Source organism: Taudactylus pleione, unplaced genomic scaffold (assembly GCF_031769625.1).
Source record: "Taudactylus pleione unplaced genomic scaffold, aTauple2 ptg000086l, whole genome shotgun sequence".
Taxonomy (NCBI): domain Eukaryota; kingdom Metazoa; phylum Chordata; class Amphibia; order Anura; family Myobatrachidae; genus Taudactylus; species Taudactylus pleione.
The window spans coordinates 21,021,900-21,035,046 of record NW_028284488.1 but is presented as its reverse complement, the minus strand read 5'-3'; the positions used below and the strand labels follow the sequence as shown (position 1 = coordinate 21,035,046).

At 43.9% G+C, this 13,147-nt stretch overlaps 1 protein-coding gene across 2 annotated transcripts in view; it reads left to right on the top strand.

Annotated features, from left to right (window-relative positions):
* The window catches only part of THAP9 (THAP domain containing 9), a 68,011-nt gene that overhangs the window by 6,522 nt on the left and 48,342 nt on the right, over positions 1-13,147 (top strand). For both annotated transcript variants that reach the window (XM_088468770.1, XM_088468771.1), the window contains exons 3-4: positions 1,216-1,423; positions 10,442-10,591. In XM_088468770.1, coding sequence (XP_088324896.1) covers positions 1,216-1,423; positions 10,442-10,591 — 358 coding nt within the window. The remainder of the gene's footprint in view (positions 1-1,215; positions 1,424-10,441; positions 10,592-13,147) is intronic.

Genomic DNA, 13,147 nt, shown 5'->3' with positions numbered 1-13,147 from the left:
ACGAGCGTCCAGGAGGACGCTCCATAATTATGGAGGTGGGCCCTGATTCAGAGCGAGCGCTCTGGTCAGAGCGTCCGGCTCTGAATCAGGGCCAATGTACACAAACTTTTTTTGAAGCACAAAATCATTAAAATACAGTATAAAATAACTTTCAGGCTGTGTGTATAAGGTGTATATGAAACATAAATGAATTTCATGTTTGTACACAAACTTTTTTTGATGCTCAAAATTATCAAAAATATTGTATAAAATTACCTGTAGGCTGTGTGTATAAGGTGTATATAACACATAAATGCATTATGTGTTTAGATATGGGTCCCATACCCAAGATATTTCTTTATATTATGCAAATATTCCAAAATACGGAATATTCCGATATCCAAAATACCCCTGGTCCCAAGCATTTTGGATATGGGAGACTCAACCTGTATGGTATATTGGTTTGCGCTTTGAGACACCCCTTTTTTTCATAAAACGTTGAAAGTCCTTTTCTTTAATTAGAAAAGGAAATTCTAAACTGTTCGATATATTATAGTAGCCTTTATTTTCACTTTAATATTCTCATGGGGCTCAAACTCCAACATGGGGAAAAAATAATTGTAAAAAAGATCTAGTGCAACAACACCAGGACTTTTATAAAAAGAAATAGATCTTTAATATTACACTCACAACTTACTAATAAAAACAGGTATGTAACACATGATGTTAAGAAATATTCTGTTCATAAGAACTCATTCCTGAGACAGGCGATAAAAGTATTTATTTTATTACATCAAGTAAGGGTACCCTAATATACTTACTGGTAGCAGATTTTCTCCTTTCCTTTTCTGATCAAAGGATGACACTTTCAACACCATTTCCCAATGAAAAATATGCACAGAAGGACTTTTTATAGTTTTTTTTTTTTTTTATTTGAATGTTTACACTATTATATTTTCTTTTAATGTTTTTTATAATATACACTACTCATTAAGGTTATTGTGAGAAATACATTTACAGCGCTATGAGAATTTGTCTAAAAAAATATAAACAATAAATTACTGGATATCTTTAGTGTCACCCACTCACTTTTCACTTGAGCTGCAGTAATCAGGTTTTCTGTCTGGTTATTTTAATTTTAATTATTTACAGTAGATGTTATGTCCAACAAATAATTTTACAGCTTTTCTACTGTGAAAAAGAAATCTCACTGTATTTTAATATTGTGTAATATAGGTTCCCGAGATCAAATCCTGTGTTGTTAGATAAATGGTGTCGGGCTATGAAAAGAGCCACAGCTACAGGGGAGTTGTGGATGCCTTCCCGATACCAGCGACTGTGCAGCTTACACTTTCAGAAAAGTTGCTTTGACACCACTGGGCAGACAAAGCGGTTAAGAGATGATGTCATTCCCAGCATCTTTAACTTCCCAGAAGAGATGCAGGTAGGTGTGTGTGTTTGTTTTACTTTCATACCTGTTTGCAACATCATTCATTGCTGAGAGTGCATTCAAAGATGAATCCCAATTACCTACTATAAGGATTGTGTACAATGAGCTTCTTGCCCTGTACTTGGAGTGGAGTATTATATTTAACCATTATAAATTTTATTTTAGAATTGTATTTTCCTCATACATCCGATGTGGGGGACACTGCAGAGCTGACGCTGGGTTAGATGGGCTGGGCTCGGGAGCAGGCAACTAGCCACGCCCCCTCTAACCTTTCTGGCTTCCCCCAAACCTCAGTTTATTCTTAGTGCCTGTGGAGTTAGGCACTCTTTACCTAAGCTCTTAGTTATTTATTTATTTATTTTATTATTTTCATTTCTCACTGGCCTCAGCTCCTGTTTACAGGATGCAGGCAGCCTCAGAGCAGAGACCCGGTACTTAGGTTAGGACGCCCATTCTGCCCAAGTGTTCCCCTGCAGCCAGCACCTGTGACAGACTCATATCACCGGTTCCTCACTGCTGGTTCCGGGATCTGGTAATTTTGAAAACTGGAGAGAGGGGACTACCTCAGGTAAGCCAGCCGCAGCCTACCTGCAGTGGCGCTGGGCTGCTGTGACTGAGGGCCAGATGTACTAAGCCTTGGAGAGTGATTAAGTGGAGAGATATAAACTACCAACCAATCAGCTCCTAACTATAATTTTTCAAACACAGCCTGTAACATGGCAGTTAGGAGCTGATTGGTTGGTGCTTTATCTCTCTCCAATGCTTAATACATCTCCCCCTGAGTTCCAACAGCGCTGCCTGACCGCGGACTCTGTGACAGGTGCCTCATCTCCCATGGTCAGCACTTACTAGCACCATTTTCTCAGTCTGATTCGCTGTGGTAAGCCCCACCACTCTCTCTCCTTGGCAGTCTTTCTCGTCAACATGATGGCGCCATCTTGGAAGACAGTGCTGCAGCTTCAGACAGCCACCATCAAGACCTGCTGATGGGTTTGACATTGCTGGGGGCTCAGGGGGCTGAGCGGCCTTATTGTAGAGGGGATTGTTAATAGGCGCAGGCTTTTACCATTGCTATTGTGCTCCCTCCTCTATACACATAGATTTGCCTGTGTACATTGCACCCTATGCAAGGTCCTTTCTCTGATATGGGCTTTTACTTAGTGTGCATTTCAATTTGACTAGGTTTACCTCTGTTTTTGGTTCAGGGGTCTCATACCTGTTTACTAAATTTCAGTACTAGCCTGCAAACACTACTGTGTTAATTTAACTTATCCTGCATTTTTACAGTTACTAGTTAGGCAGGATACAGTTACTAGTTAGCTCTTCTGTGTCTATTAAGATTGTTCCTGCACTATTTCTCTGAGAAGAGGCATGATATTACACTCTCCACCTGTTGTTGTTTGTACCTCTCCTCTAACCACATGACTGGAAAGGTAGAGCGCCTCTAAATCTAAACCGGTTTATTCATGTTCTAAATATGATGAAAAATTGTCCAAGGGTTGCACAGAACCAGCAGCCCTTTGCACTCTTTGTAATCCTGGGGTGCATGGCGAGCCGCTCAGGGGTGCAACATGAAAGTTCACCATCCCAGTTTGGGTAAGGTCCATGGCAGAGGTAATCACAGACTTTTCTAGACAGGTTGATCGCCATTCAGAGGTCAGCGATTCTCCTCTCGCTGGAACCCAATGGGAGCCTCTTCCTTCTTCTGATCAGGAACCGTCATGGGCTCATAATATAGAGAAATGCCTCTCCAGGGTGTCAGCATCCATGGATAAGATGGCAGCTTCAGCTGGAAAGTCCTTCACTAGAAAGCATCCTAAGTCCCATCAGGCGGCTTTTCCAGGGGACCATTTAGGAGGAGGACCCTAGCCAGTTTGGGGGTTCAGGATTTAATTGTAGCGGTCCGACAAGCCTTAAATATTTAGGACGCAGAGGTCTCTGGCGCAGGCCCCTTGTCTTAATTATTTAAACGTAAAAAGAGACAGGTTATTACCTTTCTGACATTTTCTCATTTTGCAGACACTCTGATGGAGGCTTGGCTGAAATCCGAGGACAGTACCAATTAGGAGGGTCCACCTTGAGTTGACGTTCCTATTGCTAGGCTTTCAAAAGCTACGGTTATCCCTTCTACTCCTAACTTGGGAGGCGGATACGGATTCCAAGCGTACCATGTCTTGTTTGTGTGGAACATGCTATTTGGTCCAGAACTAATTAAAATGATCTCTCAGGCTACTGGATTAAACAGCCCATATCTTCTGGTTTTACCTCCTAAAGTCCAAGAGTCCTCGTTTTCATGCCTTTTGCATGGCTGGGCAGATTCAATTCCTTCAGGGGTCAATCTAGCTCCTTTCGCAGAGGTTCCTTTCGTGGCAGAGGAGCCACCACCAGACGGCCCAGCATAAAGCCTGCAGACAAGCAGGCTTCCCGACGCATCGGTGGCTCCTTCCTGCGCTCAGGTGGTAGGGACCTGCTTACTACTCTTTTGGGATGTCCGGATCCAGTCAGCGCTGGATCTTTGGGTCCGGGCAATTCTGGACAGGGGTTACATTCTGGATTTGGCGGGTCCCAGTCGATACAACCCTTCTCCCCCAAGATCTCATCCAATTAGCGGCCCTCCAGGAGGCGGTTCTTTCTCTCCTAGATTCATGAGTTATTGTTCCAGTTCCATTAAAACAACGAGGTCACGGATTCTACTCTAATCTCTTTCTGGTGAACAAGCTGAACTGAAAACTGCTCAATCCTCATTTGGTGTTGGCACACTTCAAGATGGAGTCCCTACATTCTGTCATCAGCTCCATGTTGGTAGATAAATTCTTGGCATCCCTAGATCTCAGGAATGCCTATATACACATTCCCATCTTGGAAGGCCATCAGCGGTTGCTCCGCTTTCTGTTCTGGGCCCTACTGTTCAGTTTATTACGGCTCACATGGTTGCTTTGTTCAGAATGACAGGGTATGGCATAGGTGGAGGACATGCAGGCAGAGTAAGCTCCTGAACTGCTCCAATTGTTTCATGACCGCCTGTCACAGATCACAGACTCAACAACTGTAGACACTACAGCCTCTCCCAGTTCTGGCCATCCACCAAGTGATGGGATGTCTCTGCACACTGATTGGTAGATGGCTAGAGCTACCCACCAATCAGAGCAAATGAAGCTGTAACCACAAAGTGCAGGATGGACTGTGGGAGCGGGGACTGAAAGTCAGTCCAGGTGAGTATTCGTAATTTCATTTGGTACCATTATTCCCTATTTGGACGATCACCTGGTGAAGGCAGGCTCAGAGGCGGTTCTCATTCAGCAATTGCAGGTGGTAACAGACACTCTAGAGACTCATGGCTGGATACTCAACTATCCAAAGTCCAACCTCATTTTATACAAGAGGATGGCCTTCTTAGGCCTCTTTTTTGACACGCACTGTTAGCGTGTCTTCCTTCCTCCACCAAAGGTTCAGGAATTCCAAGCTCTATTGAGGACCCTCCTCCACTCACCACAGGTCTCCGTTTTCGTGTGCATGCAACTCCTGGGAAAGATGGTGGCATCGTTCAAGGCAATTCCTTATGTCAGGTTTCACACCCTCGCCTACTGCAGGGCCAGGTCCTTGCTCAATGGATCCGAATGGGACCTTGTCTGGACTGACAGTTCTTCTGCCTGTCACCTCAGACTAATCAATCTCTCCACTGGTGGCTCCAGTCACAGAATTTGACAAAGTGCTCCCCCTTCTCTATTTGGGACTGGTCCCTGGTCACAACCTATGCCAGCCTTATTGGCTGGGGAGCAGTGACTCTTGGCCTTCATTTACAGGACAGCTAATCCAGGTCCAAATCAGCTCTCCCAATCAACATTCTGGAACTGAAAACGATCAGACTGGCTCTGATTCAGGCTTAGGACGTCCGACACAACAGGCAAATTTGCATTCAGTCAGACAATACCACCACAGTGACCTATATCAATCGCCAGGGAGGAACCAAAAGTCGCCAGGCTATGGCGGAAGTGGCTCACATCCTTTCTTGGGTGGAGGCCTAGGTGTCTGCAATCTCGCCCATTCACATTCCCTGGGTGGAGAACTGGGAGGTGGACTTGCTCAGTCACGCAGTTCATCCCAGGGAATGGGAACTCCATCAAGAAGTTTTTCTGGAGATTTCTAACCGTTGGGGAATTCCCGATATAGACCTTATGGCCTCCCTCCTCAACAAGAAGTTGCCAGACTATGGAATGTGGTCCAGGGACCCTCAGGCGACCTTGGATGGATGTCCTGATGGCTCCGTCGTCCTTCCTGTTGAGCTATCTCTTCATGCCTCTGTCCATGCTGGCAAGGGTGATTCAGTGAGAAGGTCTTCTGGTCATTCTCATCGCCCCGGATTGTCAGCGAAGAACTTGCTACTCACCTCTACAAAATCCTCTGGCCTACAATGCCTGGCATTTCTCTTTATGCAAAACTTACGGACCACATAGCAGTCCTCGTGGTAGCTCCCCCTATGGGATGGCCACAGCAGGTACTCTCTACAAATCCTTTGCCTCCCCCATGGGTAGACGTACTCTCTACCTCAGTACAGACTTTGGCTAATACCTCTACGGTTTTTCAGCAAATGCTGCAAAAAGAAAAGCCTTTACCTACTAAGCCTACTAAACTTGCTGTGTTATCTTCTCAGTCCACACAGTTATCTGATTCTGAGATATCATCTGGGGAGACAGATGACGCAGACCTCTCTCACTCTGGCTCCATCTCAGGAGAAGAGGAGCCACCCACTAAACTAAATATACCTGCTCTTGTGAAAGCTGTAAAAACTATTTTACAAATCGAAGAGGATGAACCCGCTCCTAAGAAAAACACCAATTTTTAAACGACAAAAGGTACTTTTACCAGAGTTTCTTCACTCTGACCAGTATCTGATCACATGAGTGAAGCTTGGAATATGCCTGGGAAAAGGTTTCAAATTCCAAAACTGTTCAGTTCCTTTTACCCTCTTCCAGCTAGTGATTGTACTAAATGGGAAGTTACCCCAGCAGTGGATTCTCATGTAACACATCTGGTTAAAAATGCCACCTTACCAATTCATACTGCAACCTCCTTGAAGGAGACTACATATAGATGTATAGAAGCTTGTCATAAATCCATATACTCTGTTATAGGAGCTATTACTCTTCCTGCTAGGGCTACGGCCTGGGTAGCAAAAGCCTTTGACAGGTGGGCAGAGGCCCTAGAAGAGACATGTCCCCCTGATGCTTCGAGAGAACAGCTGTCCTACATATCTCACATTAGAGATGCAGCCTCCTATTTAGGGGAAACAGCTATGGATACGGCTCTCCTGCCTCCAGGATATCTGCCACTTCGGTAGTGGCCCTCTGTATTGTTTGGCTACGTTCCTTGAAAGCACATTCAGACTCAAAGCGAGCTCTGCAGTCTCTGCCTTATTCTAGAGACATCCTATTAAGTCCAAAATTAGATAAAATTGTGACTTTGACAGCTTCCAAGACGGCGTTCTTTCCCTCTGCATATAATACAATATCTTGGACGTCATCCTTTTCGGTCCTTTCACCCTCAAGGAAAAGCCAAGGGTCAGTCCTTTCCAGAACAGTAGACATCAGCCAAGGCCTCCAAGCCTAGGGCCAAACAAGCCTGGGCTACTAGACGTCCACCTGCCAAGTCTGAAGACAAGCATACAGCCTGACGGAGCGGGCCTCTCCTTGGGTGGGAGGCCAACTTCTTCAGTTCGCCCAGGTTTTGCATCAAACTACGTCAGATGCCTGGGTAAGGGACGTGGTCTCCCATGGATACGCCCCCCCATTCCTGAGGCGACACCCCCCGCCCCCCCCCAGCAGTTCTCTTGCACAGGACCTCCATCGGACCTAACCGAGGTCCTATTGCTCCAAAATGCCATTCAGTCTTTACTGAATTCAGTAGTAGTAATTCGGGTCGCCTCCTCACAACGGGGCAAGGGCTATTATTCTACCCTTTTCTTAATTCAGCAGCCCAATGGGTCTCATCGGCCTATCCTCAACCTAAAATCTCTGAACAAGTTTATCAGGGTGCCCGGGTTCGTATGGAACCCTCCTTTCCATTTTTCTAGCTATGGAACCTGGAGATTTTATGGTATCTCTAGACATTCAGGCGCTTACCTACATGTACCTATAGCGCCTTCTCATCAACAATATCTCCGGTTTGCTATACTACAGCAACATTACCAATTTCAGGCTCTGCCGTTCCACCATTTACAGGTAACCATTGCCTTTCTTCAAATGGACGGTTGGCTGATCAACTGTAAAAAATGTTCCTTAACACCCTCTCAAAGGATATTACATTTGGGAGTCCCCCTGGACTCTCTAGTTAAGAGAATCTTCCTAACAGCGGACAAGATGTCAGCAATCCAGCACAGACTACGTAGACTGCTCCACAATTGCCGACTGTCAATTCACTCTGCAATGCAGGCCTTGGGATCAATGGTGTCCACCTTCGACATGGTGGAGTTCGCCCAGCTTCACTCCAGGCCCCTACAACACCTGATCATCTTCAGATGGAACGGGCTACCCCATCTGCTCAAAGACTATGAGCCTCCCCCCAGAGGTTCGCATGTCCCTAACCTGGTAGCTACGGACTTCCCGTGTGAACAAAGGTCATCCCTTTTGGATCCCGGATTGGGTTCTCCTCACCACGGACGCAAGCCTCCGAGGGTGGTGCGCAGTAACCGGCCAGCACTCCTTCCAGGGCCGATGGTCCCCAGTCGAGGCAGTGTTACTAATCAATATCCTGGAACTTCAAGCCATCTACAGAGCTCTCACTTTAGCTAAGAATATTCTTAAAAACAGGCCAGTACAAGTACAGTCCGACAATGCCACAGCTGTGGCTTACCTCAATCACCAAGGGGGCTCTCTAAGTCAGTCAGCAATGACAGAAGTGTCCCGCATTCTCACATGGGCGGAACGCAATCTCCAAGCCATCTCCGCAGTGTTCATCCCGTAGATTCTCAATTGGGAAGCAGATTTCCTCAGCCGTTACGACGTGCATGCAGGAGAATGGTCTCTACATCCAGAAGTCTATCAGCTTCTAGTGGACAAATGGGGTCTTCCGGAATTGGATCTCATGGCCTCAAGACACATCAACAAACTTCCAATTTATGGAGCCAGAAGACAGCAGCCTTCATAGACGCATTGTCGGTGAAATGGAACTTCCATTTGGCATATCTCTTCCCTCCAATATCCTACTTCCTCGAGTGCTTTGAAAGTTCAGACAGGAAGAGGGCACAGTCCTGTTCATAGCTCCGGCTTGGCCCAGACGTCATTAGTACTCCGATCTTCAAAGGCTCTCCATAGACGTTCCTCTTCAACTTCATCTACAAGTAGACGTGTTGTCTCAGGGTCCATGTCTACATCTGCACCTATCCCATCTGTCTTTAACGGCTTGGCCCTTGAGACATCCCTACTAACGGCTAAGGGTTTCTCCAGCTCTGTGGTCCAGACCATGCTCAGAGCACGTAAACCGGCCTCAGCCAGCATTTGCCACAGAATATTTCCAATGGTGTCTTCCAAGAAACTATGACCCGCAAGTTTTTAGGTTTCTCGAATTCTTGCTTTTCTTCAGGCTGGACTGGATCTAGGCCTCCATCTAGCATCTCTGAAAGTGAAGGTCTCTGCTTTGTTTATCTGGTTTCAGCGCAGAATTGCTACTATACCGGATGTTCACACCTTCATGCAAGGTGTTCTACATATACAACCTCCCTTTGTCCCCCCTGTGGCTCCATGGGATTTGTCAGTGGTGCTTCAAGCACTTCTGGAACCTCCATTCGAACCCCTGGCATCATGGGATGTCAAGTGGCTCACTGCAGAGACTCTGTTTCTTCTGGCTATAGCATTTGCCCATAGGGTATCGAATTTAGGGGTGCTTTCATGTCGTTCCCCCTTTTTAATATTTCATCAGGACAGGGCTGTTCTTCGTACACGCCCATGTTTCCTTCCCAAGGTGGTTTCTTTCTTCCACCTGAATGAGGAAATTGTGGTTCCAGCATTTAATTCACCAAACCTCTCGGCAGGTGAGGCCTCGTTGGATTTGATCTGTGCTCTGAAGATCTACGTGGACCATCAGGAAATCTGACTCCCTCTTTGTCCTATATGGGTACCACAAGAAGAGATGGCCAGATGGATTTTCACGACCATCTCACAGGCTTACACGCAGACTGGCCTTCCTCTGCCGGCTTCAGTATCTGCTCATTCTACTTGCTCTGTGGGTCCCCCATGGGCAGCCTGGCGTGGCTCCTCAGCTGAACAGCTATGCAAAGCAGCCACCTGGTTTTCTGTCTACACCTTTCTTATGTTTTATGCCTTAGAAGCATCCTGAGAGGCAAATGTATAAATCGGGCATAGGGTCAGCTCAGGAGCGTTCCCGCTCTTGAACAACTGCTTTGGGACATCCCCAATATCTCCCCGTGGAGCCCTATGAACCCTGAAGAAGAAACGGAGAGTTATGGGAAAACTTACCTTGGTTAACTCTTTCATCAAAGTCCATAGGGTCCACAGGGCACCCGCCCTGATGCTTCTAGCTTCTAGTTTCTTCTCCTGGTCACTTGTTTCCTTCTTTGTGTGAGAGTGTGATTCCTCAGTGTACCAGTCTTCCTTCTCTCCTCTCCTGCTCCTGCCTTGGGCAGTTGGGTTGACAAAACTGAAGTGCCCTCAGGTTGTGGGCGGGGTATAGGGGGAAGGACCGGAGCTTCCTGGGATTGAAAAGCATTGCTCTTGGTGTCCGGTCCTCCAGGTCCCACCTACAGTCTCCCTGTGGATCCTGTGGACCTAGGTAAGTTTTACCATAACTCTCCTCTTTTCATTGAGTGAAAACTGAGGTAGTAACTGTATTATTTTAGAGACACAGAAGTGTCATTTTTCTCAGCTTTATAGGAAAGAGACATAATTGAATAAATACAAGTTTGACTTTCAAAATATTTTTTTTTGTTTTAAACACTGTTGTTGCTATTTTTCATGAATATGGGTATTTTATAATTGCTCATTCTCTTCCCCCACCAAGAGTGAAGTGCCTGAAAGCAAAGACTTATCTCTGACAGCACCATCTACCAATGAAATTCCCGTAGTGCTGGAAGCATATAAAGGAGAACCAGAAGAGGAAATGACAGCCAGTAACATAGATGATAATACGCAATGCCAAATGCAACTAAAGGTATATGATTTACTTAAACAAGGGCTCTTATCTCAGCCTACATCTTCCAGCTCAAATTCATCCAGCTCAAATTCAAGCTCATGTTCTGTGTCACTTGATAATGATTATCATAATTTCAAAAGAAAATTTATACTAATATTGTTCACTAGTGTTGTTCCTGAAGAATACATAATATATTTTGTTTTGAAAAAATAATTGTAAGTTCAAATTTAATAAAAGAAAAAAAGTATTGCTATATTCGACACTGCACACCTTTTTTGCATGGTTAAAACTGGTCTAATAACTGGTCACCTTTTTAATTGAAAGCTCAGGAAAGTGCTCTGTCATTCAAGTGAATGAGCAAAAGTGTGAAAACGCACAAAAAGTGCTCAGTGGTACAGTACTGCAGGCTTTCATCAAAAAAGGAAGAGCCCCTTTATCCCCCCCCCCCCCCCCATGACCAAAAGTTCCTTTAGGGTGCAAAGGTCCTCATACCCACCTTTGCTGCAAGGCTTATAGGGTTTTCTCCCTGGGATCCACTGTGGCTTTACCCACGAACCTTTAAATCGGAGGGGAGATGTTGAAGAGTAAATGGGGTAGGAACCTTAGGGTCACGCTACCAGCCCTAGATGCTGCACAAAGAATAATGCTGTGAGAAACGGGAAAAAAAATTATAAATCTGTGCCGTTATAATGCAGCCCCAGCCTTTCAACTTTCAAAATAAAAATATTTCTGCCCAGCCAAAATGGCAGGGCAAAGGAAATTATGTGCAAGCAAAAAAATCAAGTTTAATGTGCTACACGCAGTCACCATGGGTTGAACACTCCCATGTGATATTCAAGCATCCCTGGGTCACTATCTAGGGGCACGTTGTCCCATGCTTTCTTGCTGCAGGCCTACAGGCCAGAGAACCAAGATCCATTATGGGGATTCAGGTCATACTATCCTAGGACAGAATTACAGATGTTAGCCGAAAGGCCAACATGTGGCCTAATACTACTATTATAACTGCTTACCTGAGCATCCAGTATACAATTTTCTGTCAGATATCTGTCCAATCTGGCTGGTTGGAATGAAAACCTGGTAGTATTTGCTCCCATACAACAATCGTCCATTTGCTCACAAAAACTGTAAAATAGCCAGAAATGGTTATTCAGACAAATTGGTTAAAACACACAAATTTAACCAATTTGAAAATTTTTTTTTTGTCCTTTTTTCAGTGTTTAAAACCATATGATCAACTGTCATTTGCTCCCATACATTACCAGGTTTTCATTCCAACCAGTCAGATTGGACAGATATCTGACAAAAAATTGTATAGTGGATGCCCAGCTTAATTTTAATGATGTGATCATGGTGGATGACAACAAATCAATGTGCAAAGATATGTAAAAAATAAAATAAAAACAAGGGGTACCTCACCTAGTGCATTACAAATGATACATAAAATATTAATAAAACTACATTTGTGTGTCTATATACCACAGAAAATTGATAACCTGCTGATCAATAGATTATAGAGTATTTTTTCTTTAAATGTGATAAATTTCTTGTTCTTTAGACATGTAAATACCTTAAAAAAAAACACAATAATACAATATATTCCCAAAGATGTAAGGATACAGACGTAAATAATTAGGCCTAATTACCTTATAAAAAGCCTTGTAGAGCTTAATGATATATATTTCTAGACATTCCACTCACAGCTTTCAGATATTGACAACACCTCCAGATCCCATAAACTGTAAAACCTCCAAATTTAGACAAGATTCAATAGTGTAAAAACATAATTTATTTATAAAACATAAGAATTTCCCTTAGCATTTATCTGAGATCCTTATTGACTAGACAGATGTAGGAAAAAGACCTTTGGCCAAGGGGTGCTTCTTGCAGATCTGTTGTGGAAGAGGTATCCAAGAGCATGTAGTCCTGATGTATTTCATCCTTTCTGGTGGTTTTCTTCAGGGGATATGTGTGGATGGAACATCAATCCCTCTTTATACCCACATGGAAATGAGCTAATTTACGGTGTTCCATAAACTGGAAGTGACGTCACACCTGTAAGTGAATGTCCATCAGAATCTGTTAATATTCTGATAATCTAAAATATAGAACAATAATAATAACTAGACATTGGGAACTTGCATAACATTGATGACACAACTATTATAACTACAAATTATTAGGTTCAGATAAGAATAAATATCTAAAACATATAAACCATATACAAGTATAATTAGTTACTCAATAAAAGATGCTACTTCAAAATAGTGATTTAGGCCTTCTAGAGGCATTGTTCCCCATTAATAAATCCCCAAATTCTCTCTTCTTGATAATTTAAAGGCTATATCACCTCCTCTTTCTCCTATTTTCACCAATTCAATCCCTTTAAACCGCGAACAGGATGGGTCACAATTATGGCGTTCTTTAAACTGTTTAGAAACAGAATGTGTTTCTACACAATTTTTTTTTTTTTATCTTTTTAATGAAAGTTTTGCAATACAAAGAATATGTCAGAAACATATGCATTAAGTGAATAAGTCAATTGTACAAAAATGGTTGAAGCAGTACATGGAG